Source organism: Cricetulus griseus, chromosome 3 (assembly GCF_003668045.3).
Source record: "Cricetulus griseus strain 17A/GY chromosome 3, alternate assembly CriGri-PICRH-1.0, whole genome shotgun sequence".
NCBI classification, from domain to species: domain Eukaryota; kingdom Metazoa; phylum Chordata; class Mammalia; order Rodentia; family Cricetidae; genus Cricetulus; species Cricetulus griseus.
In genome coordinates this window covers 250,385,415-250,407,676 of record NC_048596.1, presented here as the reverse complement: position 1 = coordinate 250,407,676, position 22,262 = coordinate 250,385,415, and the positions used below count along the sequence as shown (strand labels likewise).

The 22,262-nt window shown below is 39.8% G+C and overlaps 1 protein-coding gene across 2 annotated transcripts in view; it reads left to right on the top strand.

Moving 5' to 3' along the window:
* The window catches only part of Cdkal1 (CDK5 regulatory subunit associated protein 1 like 1), a 562,780-nt gene that overhangs the window by 163,185 nt on the left and 377,333 nt on the right, over window positions 1-22,262 (top strand). For both annotated transcript variants that reach the window (XM_027409316.1, XM_027409315.1), the window contains exon 7: window positions 8,415-8,463. In XM_027409316.1, coding sequence (XP_027265117.1) covers window positions 8,415-8,463 — 49 coding nt within the window. The remainder of the gene's footprint in view (window positions 1-8,414; window positions 8,464-22,262) is intronic.

Below are 22,262 nucleotides of genomic sequence, written 5' to 3'. Positions count from 1 at the left end.
ATGTTTTCTCACTGAGAAACTGGCATTGTAAAAAGCCACACTATTGAGATTTATGCCTTGTAATGACCTGGTCTTCACCCCCTGTTATTGCTCTCCAAATCATACCCAATTTCCCAACTTGCTGAGCCAGTTGCTGTCCTCCTCAGGATGTCAATGTATGTTTTTCGAAAGCTCTGTTCTGTTATCCTCACCTCTCACTCTCAGCTTCAGTGTTGTGCATGCTGCACAGCTCTCTACTGCTGTGTAGTCCTCCAGGATCCCAGCTCTGGTTGCTTTTGTTCACTGTTTACTGGTTGTTATGTCTGACTTAGTACAGAGTTAGGTTTTCAGATATGATTGTACACTTAAGTGATTTTTTTTTTTTTTACATTCAAAGCCCATTGCTCCAATTTAGCTATTCACACAGGATACTCTTTTTATCCCTTTAGTAACTGTGTGTTTCTCTGCTCACGCACCCATAAATGTACCCACCAAGTGTTTGTTGATTTATTTGACCAAAATATTTCCCTTTTGTAGTTTTATTCTTTTGCTTAACTTTTGGGCAGTCAGGTCCAAGAAGCCCAGAGACTGGTCTGCTTGCCTTAGTTCACAAGATGACACAGTGCAGAGCTTCTTACTTTGTGGGTCATGACCCTATCGGCTCGCAAACAAATGGGATTGGGGTGGTCATGAAAAATTTGGCAATCGTGAAACATGTCTGAATGCCCACTAGCTAAAAATAAGTTCAGGTCACTGTGTTGGTAATCCATAGTGTTCTGGCAGTGTTTCCCCAGGTTGCACCATGTGACCACTGTAGCCGTGGTTCTGAACACATCTGTGCACTTTGTACTGAGGATGCTGTCAGGCCCCACAGTGTCTATGAGCACTCTGCCTGACCTACCTCAGCTCACATTTCAGACTATAACTACTGCCAACCGCAGTGCTTTTCTTATACATACAATGCTTTCTAAACCTCCAGAAAAGTAACTGCTGAATTACAGAAAATAAAGATGCTTGTCATTTTCCGACTGTGATTCTTCAGCATCTATCAAATCAGTATGTCTTTGGACTGTGTTGTCTTAGATAAGGAAGCCCTTCTATGTCATTAGCACACAAATTTGTTTTCATTTGAAATAAATGGTAAAATTATATGTTGACGAAATGTTTTAAAATTTCTCTATTATCAGCAAATGTTTGGTTTATATACCTATTTTATAATGTATATCTTTATCCTCAGGTTCATCTAAATATTTTTTAGGCAGTAATAGGGGAAAATTTTTAAGACGTTTGCCTCAGAGTGTAGTTGGGTTCAGTCAGTATTTACCACATGGTTGCAGTTTTTCCTTCCCACTATTCTACTGAAGATCTGCTCAAGAATCTCACTAATGATCTTGAAAATAAGGCTTTATTTTATATAAGGGCAGGTTGGTGGCTCAGCAGATAATGGTGTTTGCTGTCAATCTTAATGTTCTACGTTCCATTCCCAGAACTTTTAAGATTAAAAGTAGGAGCTCATGTCCAAACTAGCATGCAGCCAGAAACTAAGGAATTGCTTAAGAAATATTGGCTTTCCCATTCTACCCATTGGCTTGTCTGTCAGGCTGTTTAGGAAAAAGATACTCATAACCCCAGATGAATGCCAGGCCAGAACCTCTCATAGTCAGGTGCCCTTCATCTGGCCTCTTAAGGGGCACAGGCATGTCAACTTCTTTTCTAGTCCAACAGGAAAGTTGTCTTTGAGGTGTTCATTGGCTTCTACCAGCTGAGTTGTAGAGTGGACTGCTGATGTCTGTTTGCTTAAGCCTGATTGTTCCACATGGCTCTTTTACTTCAAGCTAATCAAACATTCAGTGTTTTACCTGTATGTAGTGGCCACAGGTGGATGGTAACTGACACAGGGGACCACACAGCTGTGAGAATCTCTGTTGGGAGATGGTAGAATAGCACTTTTCATTCGCTTTAGGTGCCAGCATGTTGGTTTGTTTCCTCTCTGTGTGTTTAGTTATGAATCTAATGGTTGTTTCTGAGAGCAGGGTAAAATAATTTTGTGGGCTCTTTGAAAGTCCCTCATCAGAGTGACTCATTAATGTCATTTATGAATTGTTTGTTCATCAACTTCTTTCTTCCTTGTTGTGAACATGTGGAGTCAGTAAGAGAACATGCTGCATGTTGTCTCACCACCACCCCACCCCCGTATATTTATAATCAAGTGCCCGAAGGGTACAAGATATTGTTTTACTTATTTTATTTGAATTGCATGCTGTTGAATAAGCTTTTGTGTATCTGGGGCTGCAATTTATGGTGCTGAGAATAGCTTTCCTCTTCTTCCAGAGAAAATGCAATCCTTTGTGCACTCTTTAAGGGGACTTTGGATCTGTTTTTGTTCCTGGTGTTTTCTGTGTCCCCTCCCTCCCACTTGCACCGATTTTGGCCTAACTTCTGCCCCTTTTCATGTCTGCCTGTTGTGGTGGTCTCTCCTTCTCTCTGCCTTTTCTCCACTTTATTTTCTCCACTGTCCTCATCACTGAAAATGGACATAATAGTTTCCCCAAATTTCATAATGAGCTTCTTTTCTGCTTCTTTGTAATAGAAATTCTAAGTAAATAGAATGCTTTTCTTATTCTGTTTTAAACACACTTCTTTTTGGTCCTTTGTCCCTTATGGAAGCAAAGCCCCACTGTCTACAGTTGCTTTGAGTTGTGAGGTCCTCACTGTCCTTTAATCTATTTTTTTTTTCCTTAATGACATTCACAGTAGAACATTTGGGTAATTTCATCTTTGTAATGGCTTATTTGAAATAAAATTCATGTGTCACACAGCACATCCAATCACAGTGTGTAGTCCTGTGGTTTGTAGTTTATTCAGGGTGTGTGACCCTTACCACAAACACTGTTGAACACTTTTCAGTCCTGGAAGACACACAGGGCTCTTTAGTGCACCTTCCTATTTTCCCGTGGGCTCATCCACGGGCAGTCACTGACCTGCTGCCTTCTGAAGTTTTCTCTTGTGGACTTTTTATCTAATGGGGTTGTACAGTATGAGAGCCATCCAGATTTCTCACTGTGTGTAATGATGTAGTATACCACTATCCCTTTTATGACTTAATGATTCATTATCACTTGGAGGACATTTGAGTTCACACCCTTTGGCCAAGGTTTTTGTCTGTATAGGTTTTATTTCTCTTGAGTATATTTAGGACTGCTGGATTATATGATAACTGTGTTTAACAGTTAGTCCAAGCAGCAGCAGCAGCAGCAACAGCAGCAGCAGCCTCCAGAAGCAGCAGCATCAGCAGCAGCCTCCAGCAGCAGGTGTCACTGCTTATGTCACAGCTATCAAACGGGCCCCATATGCTGGGACCCTCAGCCCTATGGGGACTAGAGTTACAGCTCTCTGGTGGTTAATGTTAAAATTCTCAGGCCTAGGTCACCTGAGACCCTTCACCTTTAAGACTTGGCAACTCTTTGGAACTTGTTTACTGGTGGGGGCCAGAGCTATTTTGCTCTCACCAACTGTCTGTCTGTTTAGTCTCAGCTCAATGCTCTTTCTTGCCATCTCTCTCTTTTGTCATCTTTCATTCTCTCTCCCTCCTCTGTTCGCTCTGGTTTCTACCTTGGTCACTTTCTGGAATTCTTCAGTTCTGCTCCCATTGCTGTTGTTCTTGCTGCCACCATGGTGCTAGCCACCACCTCTGCCTTTGCCCACATTGCTGCTGCTTTGCCTGGCTTCTTACGTCTTCAATGATGATAAAGATAAAAACAAGCAAAGGACATTGTAGCAGGAAAAATAAAAGACCCAGAGACTGATATTGGGGTTCAAGGTTCAAGCTGAAGATTAGAAAAGCAAAGTACCTGGTCACTAGCTCTCACCTCTACCTCAGACTGAAATGGCTGATTCACAAGCTTTTTACTAAGTCTCAGACTGAATTATCGTGGTGGCTGGAGAATCCTGAGACTTCAATGTCTACCTATCCTCAGTGTGGCTGGAGAATGAATGCCTGATACTGACTACTGAAGACCCTGCTCCTGGAATTTTTTATACCCCTCTAGTTCTGGGATTAAAAGTATGTGATCCCAGGTGCTGAGATCATCTTTATGTGAGCTGTTTTTCTTTAGGACTGGATCAATCTTGTGTACATCTGGGTGGCTTTGGACTCACAGAGATCCTTCTACCTCTTAATCCTGAGTCCTAGGATTAAAGGTGGGTATCACCGCTGCCTAGCTTTTGGCTGCTGGGATTAAAGGTGTGTATCACTGCTACCTGATCTCTATAGTTTGAAGCTGACTTTGCTTTCTGAATTCTCAGGCAAGCTTTAATAAATCATAAATAGTATATCATCACAGGACACGGTGGGAGAAACATTTAATTAAGGCTAATGTATCCAAGAGCTGCACAAATGGGCATCTTCTCACCAACATGACAGGTAGGCTACTTATATATGCTGAAGGCAAGGTGTTTGTACAGTCATCTTCACAAATTAATGTCAGTGTTGGTACTATTCACAGACCTTCTGCTGGGCTAGTCGGAGAGATTCTAGGTGAAAATGGTTACTATATTTGAATTTTGTGATGATAAGAAGTTTGGCATGAGCTGGTTGAACAGTCATGTCTAGGGCTGAGCCTTCTGCAGCTGCAGTTGTGTTTTGGTGGCAAGCAGATGCGGTTGCTGTGCACTTTTTTCAGGCTTTGATGAATAGTTGGCAGTCCATCTGGCTGGTTGGTTCAGTGCAGCCAGGGTACTAGGGAAGGATCTAAATTGTCAATTAGTGTCTAGTCTTCTATTGTCTTAGCTTAAAGGAAAAACAACATGGGACAGGTACTTTAATAAATGCTTAAAATCATTAACATTAGTTTAAAAGGAGCTAACAATAATTTAACAACACTTAATTCCTGCTTCAGTGTCCAAGAGGTGGATCCTTTTGCCTCAGAACTACCATTCATTGCAAAGTTCTCATGGGCCTATGGCTGTGTTTTCCTTATGGAATTCATAGCTTAGATTCTCAAGTGTGTAACTGATGACCACCACATTACACTGCTCGCCCCCTTCCTTATTCTGTTTGTGTGCTTAAGAGTCAATGCTGGATTCTGTCCAAACCCATTTCTAAGCATGTAGGAAAACAGTCTCATTCTGGCTCTGTCACCAATGTACTTCATACTTTTCTCACTTTATTTGCTATCTGCTGCTCTCAAATGATACCTTGGTTATTCATCCATATACAGTACATAATTTGACTAAGTCCTCTGCTTCTTACCTATGTCCAAGTCCCACACCATCTGAGTCATTGTGTGTATTGTGACTTGAACTTCTTAATGTGTCAAACTCCAGTGGGAATCACCTGCCTGCTGTTTCAGCAGTTGTTTCTATAAGTAGATGCTAGCCCTCACTTCTCTTCACAGGTCCTGAATACTGAGCCCACACTAATTAAAACCTCTTATATTTTCCCTTCTCTCTTCCCTCCCTCCCTCCCTGCTTCCCTCCCTCCCTGCCTCCCTTCCTCCCTGCCTCCCTGCCTCCTGCCTGTCCCTCCCTCCCTCCCTCCCTCCCTCCCTCCCTCCCTCCCTCCCTCCCTCTCCACTTTTTAGATTGGCTCTACTCACTCAAACTCACTTCCAAGTTCCATCTGAGCCCGAGTGCAAAGTCAACTGGTTTCTTCCATTTCCTTCTATTCTGTCTCTCAAATCTCTCCACACAGTATTTGTTTCATTGTGCTATTTGTTAGACACTTGGTACATGCCAACTGACTGAGAGATGGAGTGAGGAAACCTCCGGTCAGTCAGTTTACTTTGAGAAAGCCTAAACTGCTTATTTAATCTCTAATTTTTTACACATCCCTCATTCTCTATTCATCTCTGTTCTTATCATCATATCTTTCTCACTCTTAGCCGGTGTCCTTGTTTATTGGAAAACATGGAGACCAGTGGATGAGTTTGCATCTCCTATACTCTCTGCAGGAGTACCTGTTCTGCTTGCCATGCTTCCTTCCCACCCTTGACTCACTGGGAGACTTTCCATTATAGTCTTGTTCCCCATCTCCCTCTCCTTCTCCCCACCCCGTGTCCGTGTCTCCCTCCCCTCCCCAGCCCCTCCAGTTCTCTCCTCCTCCTTCCAGCTTTCTGTCAGATTTATAATTATATGCTTGTTCTCCAAAAGAGTGAATTTCTTTGCAACATTTTCTTATATACATATAGCATACTTTGATCATATAAATCCCTCTAGTACCCTCTTTCCTTAACCCTCTTCTGGTTTTGAATAGTCCCTGAGCTTTAAAAAAAAAGTCTCTATTTTGGCTTTTATGATTTCAACCTTTTGATTTTGTTTTTTTTTTTAATTATTTGTTCCACTTTTAACATTTCTTTCTCTACCACCTTTCTCCTCTTTGTAGTTAAACTATTAAGAAATAGTCTTACCTAGACTGAAGTACATAAAGATATTACTATTACTACATTACATTATGTTTTTTATTTGTGACTTGTTACCACTGTGCCTCCATCTTTTCCTAAGGTTTCTAAAGTGCTCACCACAGGCTGTATGTCCTCGATTTTTCTTCTAAGAGCAGACAGTGACAGTACATGTGCATACCTCTTCATTTGTGTGTGTGTGTGTGCAACACTGATGTCAAAGAAATACTTTTCAGTGCCATCATATGTATTTTCAATACATTCTATGTAAAAGGTTCTTCTCTTCCCAGTTTAGGTCCATCTCATCACTGTGATATGATAGTGCTGTTCTTTTATCAATAGGATGTGGATGAGTACATATGGTTCCTTCAGTGAATGGTATGCTTGGCAGCTGGTGAGTGAGTACAGTAGACCTAGATGTATGGATGATGCATACACATTTTGTTCCTTGTCCCTGTGTATAAAAACCTTTCTTATGGTTTGTTGAAATGAAAACGGCCACAGAGAACACATACATGTACTCCAGAAAGAATCTTAGTATCTAGTTTTCATAATGGTTATATTGTTTGTACAGCAGAAATAGAAACTGAACCAGGCATGGCAACATGTGGTTTCATCCTAGCACCTTTGGGGTGGGGGCAGTGGCAGGCAGATCTCTCTGAGTTTGAGGCTACTTTTGTCTACAAGTTTACACCAACCAGAGTTATACATAGTAAGATCCTTTCAGGGGCAAGGGAGGGTGGGAGAAAGAGTTGTTATGGGTTGATTTAGTCCCATTTTACTGTTTTACTTTAATTTCCTGAGTCCTTACCCCCCCCCCCCGCTAGAAATTTGATACTTGGAACAATTTTAGAGGATTAATCTTAAGCTATTTTACTTCTCTAACTTATGGGATCATGATTTTTATTTTATTTTACTGTCTTCATTTCATGCTAAACTCCTTTGTGTTCCCTCAATTTTCTTTTCTTGCCTTTGTTCAGAAGACACTTTTGGTTCATTACTAGAATTTGTTATCTTTATCTGTGCTCCTGTGGCACTCTTGGAATTCTTCTCAGGTCATTTGTATGTGGAAAACAACCTTTGCTATTGGGTCTGAAAATGCTACTCAGCACTGGGTACCAATTCACTGACAGGATTTTAAAAATTGATAATAAAGCCGGAGATTTCCCATGTAAATCCTTAATATCAAGGACATTCTGTTGTGTAATCTGCCATTTTATACCCTGTAACTTGCTGCTTTGTAGGAAGAGACATATTTTAATTAAAATTAAATGTTTGTTTCAGCCTGTATTGAGTTTATGTAGATAGCTATTGCCTGCCTTTTTCTTGGGAGACAATAGCAAATGTCTATTCAACCAGTTAAGACCCTGACAATAGAGCAAATATACAATTCAACACAATTGTAGCCTTAGTGCACTAGTGGGTTTATTACTTTATTACAGGGGTTACTTAACAAAGCAGGTGCCTTCTCACTGAAAATCCCACCCCACTAAACTCACTAAAGCCACCATTAAAGCACCCCCACCCCCACTTCTCACCAGCAGCTGTTTGCTACATGAACTTTCTCAGCCCCCTTCCTTTTCCCAGGTAGTGTTTCAGCTCCCAGTAATGGTGATGCAACAGGGAAGCACAGTTCCCAGCTCACTGTGTCATGTTACATGATGTCTTCACTTACCATTGGAAGACAGGACAGTCACATAGATTATTTTTGGTTGTTTTCTTTCGTCTGTCTGTCTGTCTGTCTGTCTGTCTGTCTGTCTGTCTGTCTGTCTGTCTATATTTATCTGTATTTTATTTATGTATATAAAATTAGGTAATCCAAACAAAACATTTATTTTATCCATCTATTTTATGTGAGAGTGCTTGAGTGAACACACACACACACACACACACACACACACACACACACACACACACACACAATATTAAGTCAATCAAGTAAAGCCTACATCAGCATTCTTAGAAAATGTACCTTGACTCCAGCAGGCATGTGACTGCAGTTCCCCTCTCTGACTTCTGATCTGTCTCCCTTTCCAGGTTCAGCAGATTGATCGTGTGGTAGAAGTTGTGGAGGAAACAATTAAAGGTAATGGTGGAATGTATATGAGGAGGTTCATTTTCTGAACTAGAATTATTATAGGATAAAATCATGGATTTTGTCCTTGGACTCACACACACATTGATCAGGATATATATATATATATATATATATATATATATATATTTCTTAAAATTTGTATTTAAAAATTTCTATAACACACTGTAAAGAAATGACCGATGACGTCATGAACAGACATCGAGGACTTGCAGAGTAAAGTAAGGTAATCTTTAAAAGCCATATACTATGTGATATCAACTATATGTCATTCTGGAAGATGGCAGTTCTAGAAGCCATCAAAGGTCACCTAGAGGTGTAGGGAAGATTTGAGGAAACAGAACAAGTAGGTATTCGGGGAGTGATACTTTTGATGATAATACCTATCAGGATCCATTTGCTCAAGATAATTAAACATCTACTGTCAACTGTGAACCCTAGTGTTATAGGATTCCCACCTGGGTCCCATCACTGCTTTAGCCCCCAAAATAACACACAGAGACTCTATTAGTTACAGTACTGTTGGCCAATGTGTAGGGCTTCTATTGGCTAACTCTGTCTTAAGTATTAACCCATAACTACATATCTCTATATATGTAGTCTTATATATATCAAGGTCTTATCTTACTGAGAATGCCAGACTCATGCTCCTCTCTTCCTAGGATCATTTGGCAACTCCCTACTACATTTCCCAGAATCCTCTTTCTCCCCCTAGTCCCGCCTATCTGGCTTCCCTATTTGCCAACAGTGTTTTATTCTTTAACCAATAAGAGATACATATACAGAGAAGGACTTACCCTCTTACCCTAGTGACCTACCAGTGTCAGCTCCATCCATAATAAGCCAACCCCTCAGGCACTCTGCTGTAGTTTGCTGGCAGTGGATGATGGAAGCTCTCTGATTCTGCTCAGTTTATCTGTGAACTTGAAGCTTCTCTGAAAAATAAAATGGATTCTAAAAATGAGTGGTATTCAATAGTGAGCTTACCTAGAGGTGTGTAGAGGTACGGTAGCACACAGAGGCCTTTCCCAGGCCAGGTTGATGAGGGATGTCTTCTTACTGCTGAGTTTGGCCCAGTGTAGATTCACTGGAGAGGCTGCGTTGAGTTTAGTTGTGAGAGATAATGGTAGAGATGAGATGAAGTTGGTGGGAACCTTCCTTGGCTGTTTGGAGGGTAGAAAGCAATGACTGTCATGCTAGGGATCTATGAGAGGACTGGAGGCTGAGGCATGGTCTGACAGGTTCACTTCCTCTGTAGAGGTTAAGAGATTGGCTGAGTTTGCTTAGTCATCTGACTGTGAGACTGCCTTCATCATAATTCGTAAGAGATACTCGTTCTTCACCTTCCCTTTCTACTGCCCACACTTCCTTTAGAGAGCCCAAGTCAGAGAAGTAATGTGCTCCCCCACCTCTAGCAGTGAGACATTTGTTGATTGCCTCTCAGCACATTATTTTTTCTGATGCTTAATGTTCTCAGCTGCACCTGGAGAGGATTTGAAGGTTTTTCTTCAGGCTTTTCAGCTACTTGCTTTTATCTTAATGTCCCAAAGAGAACTGTGCAACCTCTGTTTGCCTCTTCAGAGCTATTTTCTACATTCAACTGTGTCCATTCAGGCTGGCATTTATGTACTATATTATTTAAGATCCTTGTTTTCTGGTGCTCAGGAGGACCTTCACTCTGTTTTCCATTAGAACTTTTGCTCTCTGGATCCCAGTAGCATCCTTGCTTTCTTGTATCTGTTAGAATCCTCAGTCTCTGGAGCACAGTGGGACACTCATTCTCTAGTGTCTACTAGGATCCACACTCTGTCATCTAGTGATATTTAGCTAATTGGGGGAGGTGACTCTTTCCTTCCATCATGTGGATCCTGGGAATTGAACTTGGGCTGTAGGTGTATTTTTGCAGGCAAGTGTATTTTACCCACTGACTCATCCTCCTTAAGTTTTAATCTCTCTCTCTCTCTCTCTCTCTCTCTCTCTCTCTCTCTCTCTCTCTCTCTCTCTCTCTCTGTGTGTGTGTGTGTGTGTGTGTGTGTGTGTGTGTTTATATATATTTTGTTGAGGGAGGGTATGAGTTATAAAACCGATCTGAAGGGAGGGAGGGAGAGGGAGAGAATACGAATGTGTTATGAATACAAAAAGGGACTATTGGATAAGAGGGTGCTCTCTGTGGGAAATGAGGGGTTTGGGGAGGGTAGAAGAACAAATATGTATGAAAATGCCATAATGGTTATATTACTTTGTATTCTAACTTAAATGAATTAACACAGACCAGAATAAACAAATCCCACTACCTGACAGTCAAATAACCCCACCTTTCTTCCCTGTTTAAATATTGACTTACCTACTGCCAGACTGAGCTTACATGCTAACTCTTGTAAAACATAATGTCTGATTACATGGGAAGAAGAGACTCCAAGTTTCATTAATAATCCTAATGAAAGACTTGGAGAAATATGCTGCTGTAAGCCAGTTTCTGTTTGGATGTCATTGGTTAAATGCCGCTGTGCTGGTTATTTATGCTATGTAGTATGCTCAGATACGGCACTTTCTAAGATCCATGTTCTGATTTCTATATCATATTGCTTTATATCATATGATGGATATGTCCCACAAAGAATGGTATTACATATAAACTTTATATTCTTCACTCTAATAGGACTCATTTTGTAAACTACAGCAAGTTCTGACTCCATTACCAAAACAATTTTACTTAACATACATAGCTCTAACCTGCCTTTTATATACACTGCCTCCCCAAGGATAGAGGGACAATTCCGTCAGCAAAATACTTTCTGTGCAAGCCTGGGGGCCTAAGTTTGACCCCAGAACCCACAGGAAAAGCTGGCATGGTAGTGGGTTTTTGTAAATGCAACTCAGGGAAGGTGGATGGACATAGGTGGATCCCTTAGGCTTTCTGGCCAGCCCACCTTGCCGAATCTGCATTTCGAGTTTCAAGCCAGTCAAAGAGCCAGTCTCAGTGACAAGGGGGATGGTTCGGGAGCACCACCAAACTGTGATTGTACTTTGTATCCTCATCATATTCACACCCCTTTTGTGTGTACCCATACACTTGGATACACGAACATCACACACACACACACACACACACACACACACACACACACACACACACACACACACACAGACACACAGACACACAGAGTTTTTCCCCCATACATGATTTTGCCAAAAATAAAAATCTTAGGCTGGCTGACCATAACCTGATTAGAGTGGTGTTGGACACTGGCCTTGTCATTCCTCATTAGGTTCTTGGCATTGAGAGCCACTGTCTGGTTGGGTGTTATTTAGGGTCCCTAAGACAGGAAAGCAGCTGGGATTCTCCTAGCTTTGTACACACATGCTTATGTTTCCAGGATCCTGTGAGAGTCTTACCATCTTACCTCCTTTTCTTCTCATCACTGCACATGAACGACTTCATAGGGATCACCTTGAATGTATAATCCTTTAATTATTTAGGTAACAAATCACTTACAAGATTGATTTTTCATTGTCAGTTTATTTATAAAAAAAGGAAGATTACATTCACTTGTAGTGTTTGCATCATTAGCAGGTCTTGGTAGGACTACACTTGCATTCATTACTGTAGCAACTGTAATCAGAGCCTTGTCTTGCTCTTGGTATCTTATCTTTTCCATAGACTTCAATTCATTTGTGTTCTACAGGAAGCCTGGTCACACTGATTATGTACTGTGTAGTGGCAAGTCTGAAACCTTGCTCTCTGGTTGTGTTTTGGGCTTGGGTGGTGGCCAGCAAGCCACAGCCATCGTCCTGTCTGTGCCCTTCTCCCAGCGCTGGGTTAGATGCTGGAGCTGCCACACCTGGCTTTTTGTATGGGTGCTAGGGATCCAAACTCAGGCCCTCATACCTGTACACCCCTGTGGGTTTAAGTCTTAAAAGTCAAATTTGGCTCAGCGGTTCCCAAAGTCATGTGTTTCTTATACTCCTGTCTTTTTCTAGCAGCTAGTTCAGCTTCCATTGTTGGCTGTGCTAACTTTAGGATGGTAGCCGTGAGCATGAGAAACAGTAATGTTTTATAATGTGACGTGAATGCCGTATACAGGGACAGAAGCATCTGTCACTTTATTGGTTTAAATACCACAACTTTATAGCTTGTTAACTAATTTCTGATTCAGGAAGGTCTTATCCTAGCAAGACAGGCAGTGGTTTGAGAGGCTTCTATTCAGGGTCAGGGCTAAGACCTACCTGCTCCTTCAGGACTGTTTTGCTGTTGACAGTTTGGATGGGCACTTTAGTTAGACTGCAGAGAATTCAGAAGGATACCTCACACGTCTCCTTCCCTTGTCATAAAAGGCATCTCTGTTTACAGAAGAAGTAATTAAGACATAAGATCAATGTGTTGTAATTCACCTGCAGAAGGCTTTTCTATGAGAGTAAGAGGACTTGTTGCTTAGGTGTGTTGTCTGTCGATTAACCTAACTTTGATTGTTATGAGCTGAGCCTACAATAGTATGAGATGGAAGCAGAGTATCACTAAGACCCTCCTGTTCTAGCAATGCTTTCATTTTCCTTGTGAAGTTCTTTCTTGTCCACACATCGGTTTCACACTTTAATATTGTGGGCAGGCACATTTTTCTGTGTAACTTGAGTCTTGATATAAAATAATCTTCAGGTTTGCATAGACTTAACCTGTGTTCTCTGATCTTATAGCATCTTCCTAACCTACCTGCCTACTAGGAATGATCTTATTTTTTTAATTAAATAATTTTATTCATGTTAAGTAGTATGGTTTTTATTTATTCTTTAAGAAAATCATGCAAGCATATGATGTGTTTTGGACATATTTATCTGTTTCTACTTAAACTCTTCATAGTTTCCTCTTATAACACTCTCCCAGCTTCAAGTTCCTTTTTCTTTTAAACTACTCCCTGAGTCTAATAGTGCTGTGTATATATTCATTAACATGGGACTGCAGATAAGAGCACCCACAGGGCAGCTCACAACTGTCTGTAACTCTAGTTCCAGAGAATTGAGCACCCTCACACAAACATGTGAAATTAAAATAAATAAAAATTAAAAAATAAAATTAATTTATAAAACAAACAAAACTACCAAAAAACCTGTTGCTGCCATTTATCCCCCTGCAGCCTGCATAGCGCCATCTGGTAGTATGAAAGCTAGTCACCAGGGAGAAACCTTCTTGGTCAATAGCAGCATGACTTCTCCACATCCTATGACCCAAGTATGGTGTCCTCAGCAATCGGGTCTTACCACTGAGTTCTGGTGGGCAGCCACAAGTTTTGCATTCTTTATCCTTTGTTAGGTCTAGAAACTACTGTGATGAGAGACAGAGACCACCAGTACTTCCACGGGCTTTCTTCCTCAATATTTGCTTATGCTTGGACTTCTTTTATTTCAGTATATTAAGGAAAAGACATTTTTAATAAATGTATGTGCATGCCTGTGTATGGATATGTGCATGGTGCCTCAGGAAGTCAGAGCTGTGGATCCACTTGGAGCTGTAGTTATAAGCAGTTGTGAGCCACGTGATGTGTGTTCTGGGAACTAGATTCAGATTCCTTGCCAGGCCTGTACGCACTCTTAAGTGCCGAGCCATCTCTCCAGCCCCATCTTACCGTTTCTAAGTGCTATCATTCTAGTTACCATTAACTTCTTCCTTCTGGCGGAATACACTGTCTTGTCTTAGTGGGTGAATGGGAGCTTGAGTTGTCAAGCCAGTTTTAATGTTAAGTATTGTTTTCCAGCTTCAGCTTGTGAAGAAGCTGCTGCTTTTGTTGAACTCATTTTATTTTTCATCACTCAAGATGAAAATATTTGAAAGGAGGGTCATACTTTTGTTGTTGATTTCTGAAATTGCCCCACTACATCAAAAGTGCTACATATTAGGAATTATACTGAATGGAGTAGAGAAAAACTTTGACTACTCCCTGCCCTCTGCCCCCTGTGTCACTTTGGATTGATTTCCTAGGAATTTTCCAGGAGGTTTAGTCAGATCTTAGGATTCAGAATTGGCTTCTCAGTGTGTCTCTAATAGCTCTACATTTATGTCAAGTCAGCAGTCAGCATGAGATCAAGAAATCATGGCAGGAGCCACAATTGGTTGGTCACATAGCAAGCAAACAATGGCCTGGCCTCTAAAATTACGTGGGTTGAATGAAGTCTTGAAAGAAAGTCTGGCTGTTGGATGTTTTTCACAGCCTTTAGAAACAAGGAAATGCAAGACAAAAATATACAAAAGGTGTCCCAGTTGCCAGATGGTTGATGTTTTTCCAACATGTAATACCCCTCCAAGCTAAAGTGGGAAAATGAGGAGAGGGAAGAGGTTGATGTGTAGTGCCACAACTTAGTAACTAAGAAATATGTGTTTTGAGTATCATCGTGTTTCTGACATTGTTTCGCTATGTGTGTTGGCTTGTGAATCAGACACCTGGGTGGCCTTCCTTCTTTCATAAAGGCCTTTTGTGGGGTTTGATCAGAGTTTGCTCTGGATCCACAGACAACACTGAGCATTGATGCAACTTATAAAGTGACTATTGCACAGATCATGGATGGCCTAGCTTTTCATGAACCAGGTTTAGTGTTATCAATTTGAAATGATTGTGTCACAGTGAATCATAAGCAGCTTCCTTTTGGGTTCAAAATTTACAAATCTACAGTAATAAAATTGTGGACTAGCTCCAGTGTAAAAACTAGCATGGAATCACACATTTGAACTTGGTTTATAAATAGCTGTTGAAAGGTTATAGGGCTTATAATTGAATTTACTTTTTACAGTGTCGAGTTTTAATCGATATTTAAAAGTATTAGCCATTATTAAAAATGGCTAATAATCTACTGTGCTATATCTGATCACAATATAGAAAGATGATGTGGGATTGTATTTAAAATGGAAAAGAGAGGACCCCGGAAGCTCACTGCTTTTGTGGGTTCCATCCTACATGTGGTGCTTCTTCTGTTCCTTCCTAGTATTACAGTTGCATGTCCTTGTTTTTATTGTCTTGACTCCATTTTCTCTTCTCCTCATTCTAGTCAAAAATGTGATAAAGTCCAAGTCAACCTGTCCCTATTTTTTAAAATGCTTTTCCTTGCTTGGCAGTGTGGATGGATTCTACTTTTAGAGATAAGAGTCTTATAAAATAGCCCAGGCAGACCTGCACTGGTGATCCTTCTGCTGTAGCCTCCGGGGCATCTAGGATTAAAGGCCCATACCAACAGGCCATGCTAGCAGTCATACATTTTCTATCACTGTGCTAGACATTAATGGCTAACAAGAAAGGATCAAGCCAAGGCCCAGTGCGTTAGTGTTTACTTGTAGTCTTCACTTCATGGTCTTTTTGTGAATATTACATCTTCATTTTTATGATTACTTTGCTCAAAGAATCTGCTCCTCCCCCATCTCCATTCCCCTTATTTCCTCTCAAATGCAGACCTTGTTTATGGCATCTCTTTCATGCTATTCTTTATATTTTCAAATTTTGGTTTGCTTCAGAAGACAACAATATTGATAGCCTCACATGAAACCAGAAGTGATCTGTAGTGTTTGTATTCTGACTGTGGCTTATGGAATTGATGAATATTTTGAAATGGTTTCCTTTGAAACAGGATGTTAAAGAGAGATAATATATCACTAATAAGTTTTATTTTGCTAGTCCATTTTAAAGGAAATTATGTTGTTTCCCTCCTTTAGTCTTTGTCTATATATAGCAGCAACTTTTATGTTTTCTATTTTGTCTTTGGTGTGCTAAACATAAACTAGCCTATTGTTGGATGTGACACTTTTTAACGAGTCATTGGATTAGAAAATAACTCTTTATGTCATTGCATGCAGATATGCTTCTCTATTTACATGCAGATATTGAAGATGAATAATTTATTGAATGTTATTAGAGTAGGTTGCATAAGTCTCAGTAGGACATGAGGAAATTTGCCTGGAGCTCATATGAAAATGGCACTGCTTTTATAGTAATTCTTGACCTTTTAGACTTTCTCTCAGACAACTGTTGTGTTATTCCGCTAACTTTGCTCCCCTCTTCATTAGCTGGATCTTGATTGAGGAGTTCATTTTATCTTGAACATCTATAGGATTTGTTAGCCGGATCCTTGGCTATACTTAACCATTAGAATGGACATTTTCAAACCGAATGGACATTTCCTAGTTTACTGGTTAGTGCAGCAAGTCCTGGAAAGCTGTTTCCTCAGATTTTTAAACAGTACATCTTTTTAAAATGAAGACTGATGCAACATGTAACATTGCTTATGCATTTGAGCTTATTTTAAGTGATTTCTTTGAAAAAGTTGCATTTGATTTACTGTTGGAATGATTATCCGTCTTGATCCACAGAACATCCCCACAAAGCAATGATAAAGCTGCACAGATGCCCACAGCAGTCTACCTTACTGTGGAAACTCACCACCAAAAGCATCTAACCATAAGTTGAGAAGTTATTATGAATATCCCTGAAGCTTGACTAAGAATAGTTAGTTGTATGTGGTATTTGTGCTTGGGCTGATCCCATGTCCCTTTTTAATGCTGTGGACAGGAATGCTCTACTAGGAGAAAGTTTACCATGTAACCTGGTGTCTCTGTTGCCATTACAGAGATGGTTCAGTTGGTAACTAACTGTTTGTTACAGTGAACATTTTGACATCCGTGAGAAAGGTGTGTGGTTCTGTTGCACAGAAGCTATTGAACAGTTTGATTCAAGCAAGGTCTACTGTCAGGTATCCTAGCCCTGGATCTAACAGGGAATTCGAATTTGTGAGATAGCAATGGGAACCTAGAGAAACCCCCAGAATGCTTTGAGCTGAGTAGAGGGTGTGCATACACACTGAAGGGATTGGAGTGGGCCTAACATAACCACTCCAGAGAGGACCTTGGGAGCCCAGGTTAAAGTAAAGTGTAGGGCTCACTTGACAATGACTCATGCTCTCCTCTCATTGGTCCATACATAGATCCACAGTACAAACCAGAACTCTTACCTGCTTATGATGTTTGACCAAATGTGTAATCAGCATTTAACTAGCAGGAAATTGTACCTATACAGAGTTGACCCCTAGAACACCATTCTTGGAAGAAAAAGAAAATAAGCGACCCTGCTAAAAAAGAAGAAGGAGAAGAAAAAGAATAAGCAGAAGCAGATGAAACAGCAACGTCAGGGACATTAAGTGCTATTGATTGTAGACAGAGTAGAATTCCTAGAGTTAGTAGAAAAATCACTGCCCCAAAACAGTATTTGTTGGGTGTATAAATTTAGATTTGATACAATAAATTGTCTAAAGTGTCTGGCATTTCACATTATATTATAGGTTCCAAGAGACCAGGTATAACCAATTCACCCAAAAAGTCCTTAGTACTAATTTTCCTTAATTTTGTTGAATAATTGTAGAATTTAGATGACAAGAACTTCAATGAACCAAGTGAAGCCATACTAAGAAAAATTAAGAAAAAAAATGACAGTGACTTGAACATATTTTAGAGAGTAAAAATTTAAAAACAAGGAAAGTTATTGTCTGCAAATGAAATGAGCAGTATCTGAGTGAGGTGTTCGTTGGAATGGCCCTATTCCAGATTTTCCATGGCAGGAGGGAAAATATCAGTAAGTTTGAAGATGGATTTAAAGGAGTGAGCCCATCTGAAGAACCAAAGTAGAATGAACACTACTATGAAAGTTGGTCTAGGGGTATTGCCTGAACAAAGGGCTTTCAGCTGGTAAAGCAATGTTCATTCTGTTTGCTTGGGGGTCTTTGAGCCCCATCCTCTTGTGCTGAAAGGTAAAGCTCATGCGATATTGCTTTTGATTGAAATGATTAGAATGGTCATGTTCATTTTTGAGGATGCTTCTAGAAGGGGTTGGCTCATGACTTGGGGGAGTGAGTGGCATTATTTACTCTAAATGGGTTGGCCTTCTCTTTAATTCAGGTCCTCCTTTATCTGGTGACCTAGATTAAACAAGAAAGTTAGAGGAATTCGAATTTTTCACTGTATGTTTCCAAGATGTGAGACTTCTTTATCTTCAGTTCTTGGACATTGCAAGTCAAGTTTGCTGTCCTTTGAACTCTGACACGCCTGACATCTGCCTACTGGGCTCTTCGCATTTGCTTTCAGGATAAGTACACTGTTAGTTTTCTTGGCCATGAACTCTTTTGATGTGAACTGAGCTATGCTATTGATTGGTGTGTTCATCTAACTTATTTTATTATAAATAAAAACTCTGAAGTTAAAAATTGGGATCAACATATGATGAATCCAAAGAGCAACAGAGGAATGACCAGATGACTTTACTCTCCACATTTCCTATAGCAAAAAGCCCATCAATCTCTAAAGCTCTCCCTACTACTTTCTGTCTATCTCTCTATCCAGCTCCCTGGGTCCTCCAGCATCGCTATGGATAATTCTGGTCAGCGAAGCATTGACTCTGTCTTCTGATTGAAGGTTTAACTTTACAGTGAATGCAAATCTCCTGTAACGTTTCTCCCTTTTTGTCTAAATAAAAAAGGAAAGGTTTTAAACTTAACTGTTGTGATATTTTGTTTGTGTTCTGACAAATAAAGCTTGGGTGCATCACTTAACCCAGTAAAATTGTATACAGTACGAACAATTACCAAGTAAAAGTTATATTTACAATATCTAGTCCATTTGTATTTGGCAAAATCAGAGTAAATACTCCATTATCTATCCTATCTTGTTAAGTAAAAATTTTTGTACATAATTCCCTTTCTACCGTAAACTGTATTACCAACACAAAACTCTTTTTAGACCTTAAAACACTTCCTTAGATAAATAACTTAAGCTTTCATGACCCTCAGTCTTATAAATTTATACCTCTTTTGTGAATTTCTTTCTGAATTTGGTAATAAGAAACACTGTAACTCTAATTATCTAATCTTCAACCCCACCAGAGACTCTAGAAGGATGTATTACCTGAGTAAACAGGAAGTGCAGAGCATACAACTCCAAAACTAATACACATGACAGAGACATTTGGCTGCCTGGGCAGCCATCCAAATTACAGGCCTAGAATATCTGACAGACTTTATTTGTTCTTTCTGTTTTTTGTTTGTTTGTTTGTTTGTTTGTTTTTGTTTTTTTGTTTTTTTTTGAGACTGGTTTCTCTGTGTATCTTTGGCTGGCCTGGAACTCCCTCCTGGCCTCAAATTCACAGAGATCTTCCTGCCTGTACCTCCCTGAGTGCTTGGGATTAAAGGTGTGCGCTAACATCACCCAGCTGTGACAGAGTTTTATGTGAAGCAGGAAATTTAAAGGACTGTCCTAACTTTTCTTAGCAAAGTTCTTTAGTAGCCTTCTTTTGTGTCCTGCTTGTCCGTTTTGGACAACATATTGTCAGTAGTCGAGGCAAGGGTAGTAGTCTCTTGCCCAGTTCCTAAGTTTGCCACAATAAAGCAAACTCCATATGGAGGTTCTTTGATGTCCATAATTGTAGACAGAAGTTTCTGTTTTGCTCAGTCCTGCAGCCATTCAGTTGTAAGTAAGCACACAGAGGCTTATATTAATTATAAACTGTTTGGTGTATTGCTCAGGCTTATTACTAACAAGCTCTTACAACTTAAATTAATCCATAATTCTTATCTTATCTGTATTTAGCCATATGGCTTTGAAAATTTTCTCAGTGAGGTATTCTCATCTTGCTTCCTCTGCATCTGGCTGGTGACTGCATCTCTGCCTTTCTTCTTCCCAGAATTCTCCTAGTCTGGTAACCGCACCCATACTTCATTCCAGGCTACTGGTCATTCAACATTTTATAAAATCAATACTAATGGCAAATCTTTTTAATTTTCCCCCCAAGAGATTATTTTTTATTAGTTCAAATTAGAAACAAGGCTACTTCACATGTCAATCCCCTCTCCCTTCCCTCCCTCCCAACCCCCCACTAACCCCCATCTCATGTTTCCCTCCCTGGGGGTTCCCCAAAGTCTGTCATATTATCATCCTGGGCAGGACCTGGGCCCCCATGTGTCCAGGCTGAGAGAGCATTCCTGCATGTGGGATGGGCTCCCAAAGTCCCTTCTTACACTAGGGGTATAGTGGCAAATCTTTACAGTGAACAAGAACATTGTCCAACATCACACAATCTTTTGTGAAGTAAATTGGTGCTGTGCTGTTAGAATCAGATGTGTCTCACTGTTATGAAGAGCCTTATGTTATTATAACTTCTTTAATGCCATATTATGTAGATCTCTGAAGTGTTTGAAGACCACCTGTCTATGTAAAATATATCTGTTTGACCTCAATAATTCTGTTCTGAGTTGCCCATGAATTTAACATCTGTTTAACATTTGATGAATGCATACCACATGAAAGCTTTTAAAAATATGTTCAAACATAAAACTTCAACAGAATTCCAGTTAACTTTTGCATAACATTGGACTTGTCTATCATCTGGTGGTCATTCTATGCTAACTGGATAAACCAAGGTGTTTTTTCTAATAACCTGTGCCACTTCCTCTTCAGTGTCATCATGCAGTGGTGTGGTTGGTTCTTCTCTAATTCCTCTGTTTGTGTGAATATTGCTCTTAGTTTCATTAATTGATCTTTCTAAGGCTTGTATCTTATCAGTAAATTTTCATATTTGGCACTGATATCCAAACACTTTTTAAAGGATAAAATCTGCTTTATAGAGACTCCAATGGGAAAAGACTGGGACTCACAGGGAAGGCCTGGGGGAGGGGAAAAGCAAGTTGCAGTGGTGGTGGAGAGGTGACAGCCTCGCTGTCTTGGTGTAGTTTAATAATGTCCCACATTGGGTAACAGATGATATATTTATCTAAATCTTTCATTATTAATAAAAAGTCACGAGTCAGAGAATTCAATAACAATGGGATGAATCCAAAGAGGAATGATCGGCTGACCCTGTTCTCCACATTTCCCAGATTGAATAGCCTGTGAATCTCTAAAGCCCACCTTACTATTTCCTGTGCATCTCCATCCTGGGTTCTCCATCATTTCTATGGATAATTCTGGTTAGCTAAACTTTGATTCTGCCCTCTTTTTCAAGGTTTCACTTTATTGCCAGTCACAGAGTGTCAGTGTGAACAATTGTATGCCCATGGGGTTGTTTAGCCTCTATAATCAAGTAATCTTGTTTCCTCAATAAGTCATACCTCTGCATACATTAGTTCTGTGTCTTGGTAGAACCCTGACTAAAACAACTTTAAGGACCTGTTGTACACATGTCTGTCATACAGTAATCAATGTATTGTGGCAGTTGCAGAAGAATGGACAGAAAAAGTTTGAAAAAAAGAAATAAAATTGTTCTAGATGAATATCACTTTATGAGTCCAAAGAGCTTAGTCAGTCCTATATAGGCCACTGTAGAAATCCATACAGTGAGATATGGGAAGCATAAGAGAATCAGTGACTTACTATGTTCTTTGCAATCATAAGAGTAATAGTTGACATCTAATCATGAACAGTAAACACCACAGACAACTGATATCTAGCATGCAGACAGCAACACTCTTTTATATCCAGCACAACATTCCTCTACAAATGAAGCAAAAATAAAAAAAAATGTTTTCAGGTAAGCAAGGAATATTGTTTTTTTGTTAAATGAGTTACTATATAAAAGTCACTAAAGAAGTGCTGGACAAGAAGAAAAGAAGTGGAACCACATGATAAGTTGAATTCCAAGGAGTAATAAAAAGTGTCAGAAATAGTTTTTTGGTAGGAAAATATAAGCTGTGTAATAAATTATATGTGATGTTGTTTAAAATAATAATTATAGCACTGCCCTTATGGCTTTGCTTGACTATTTACATTAATATATGTG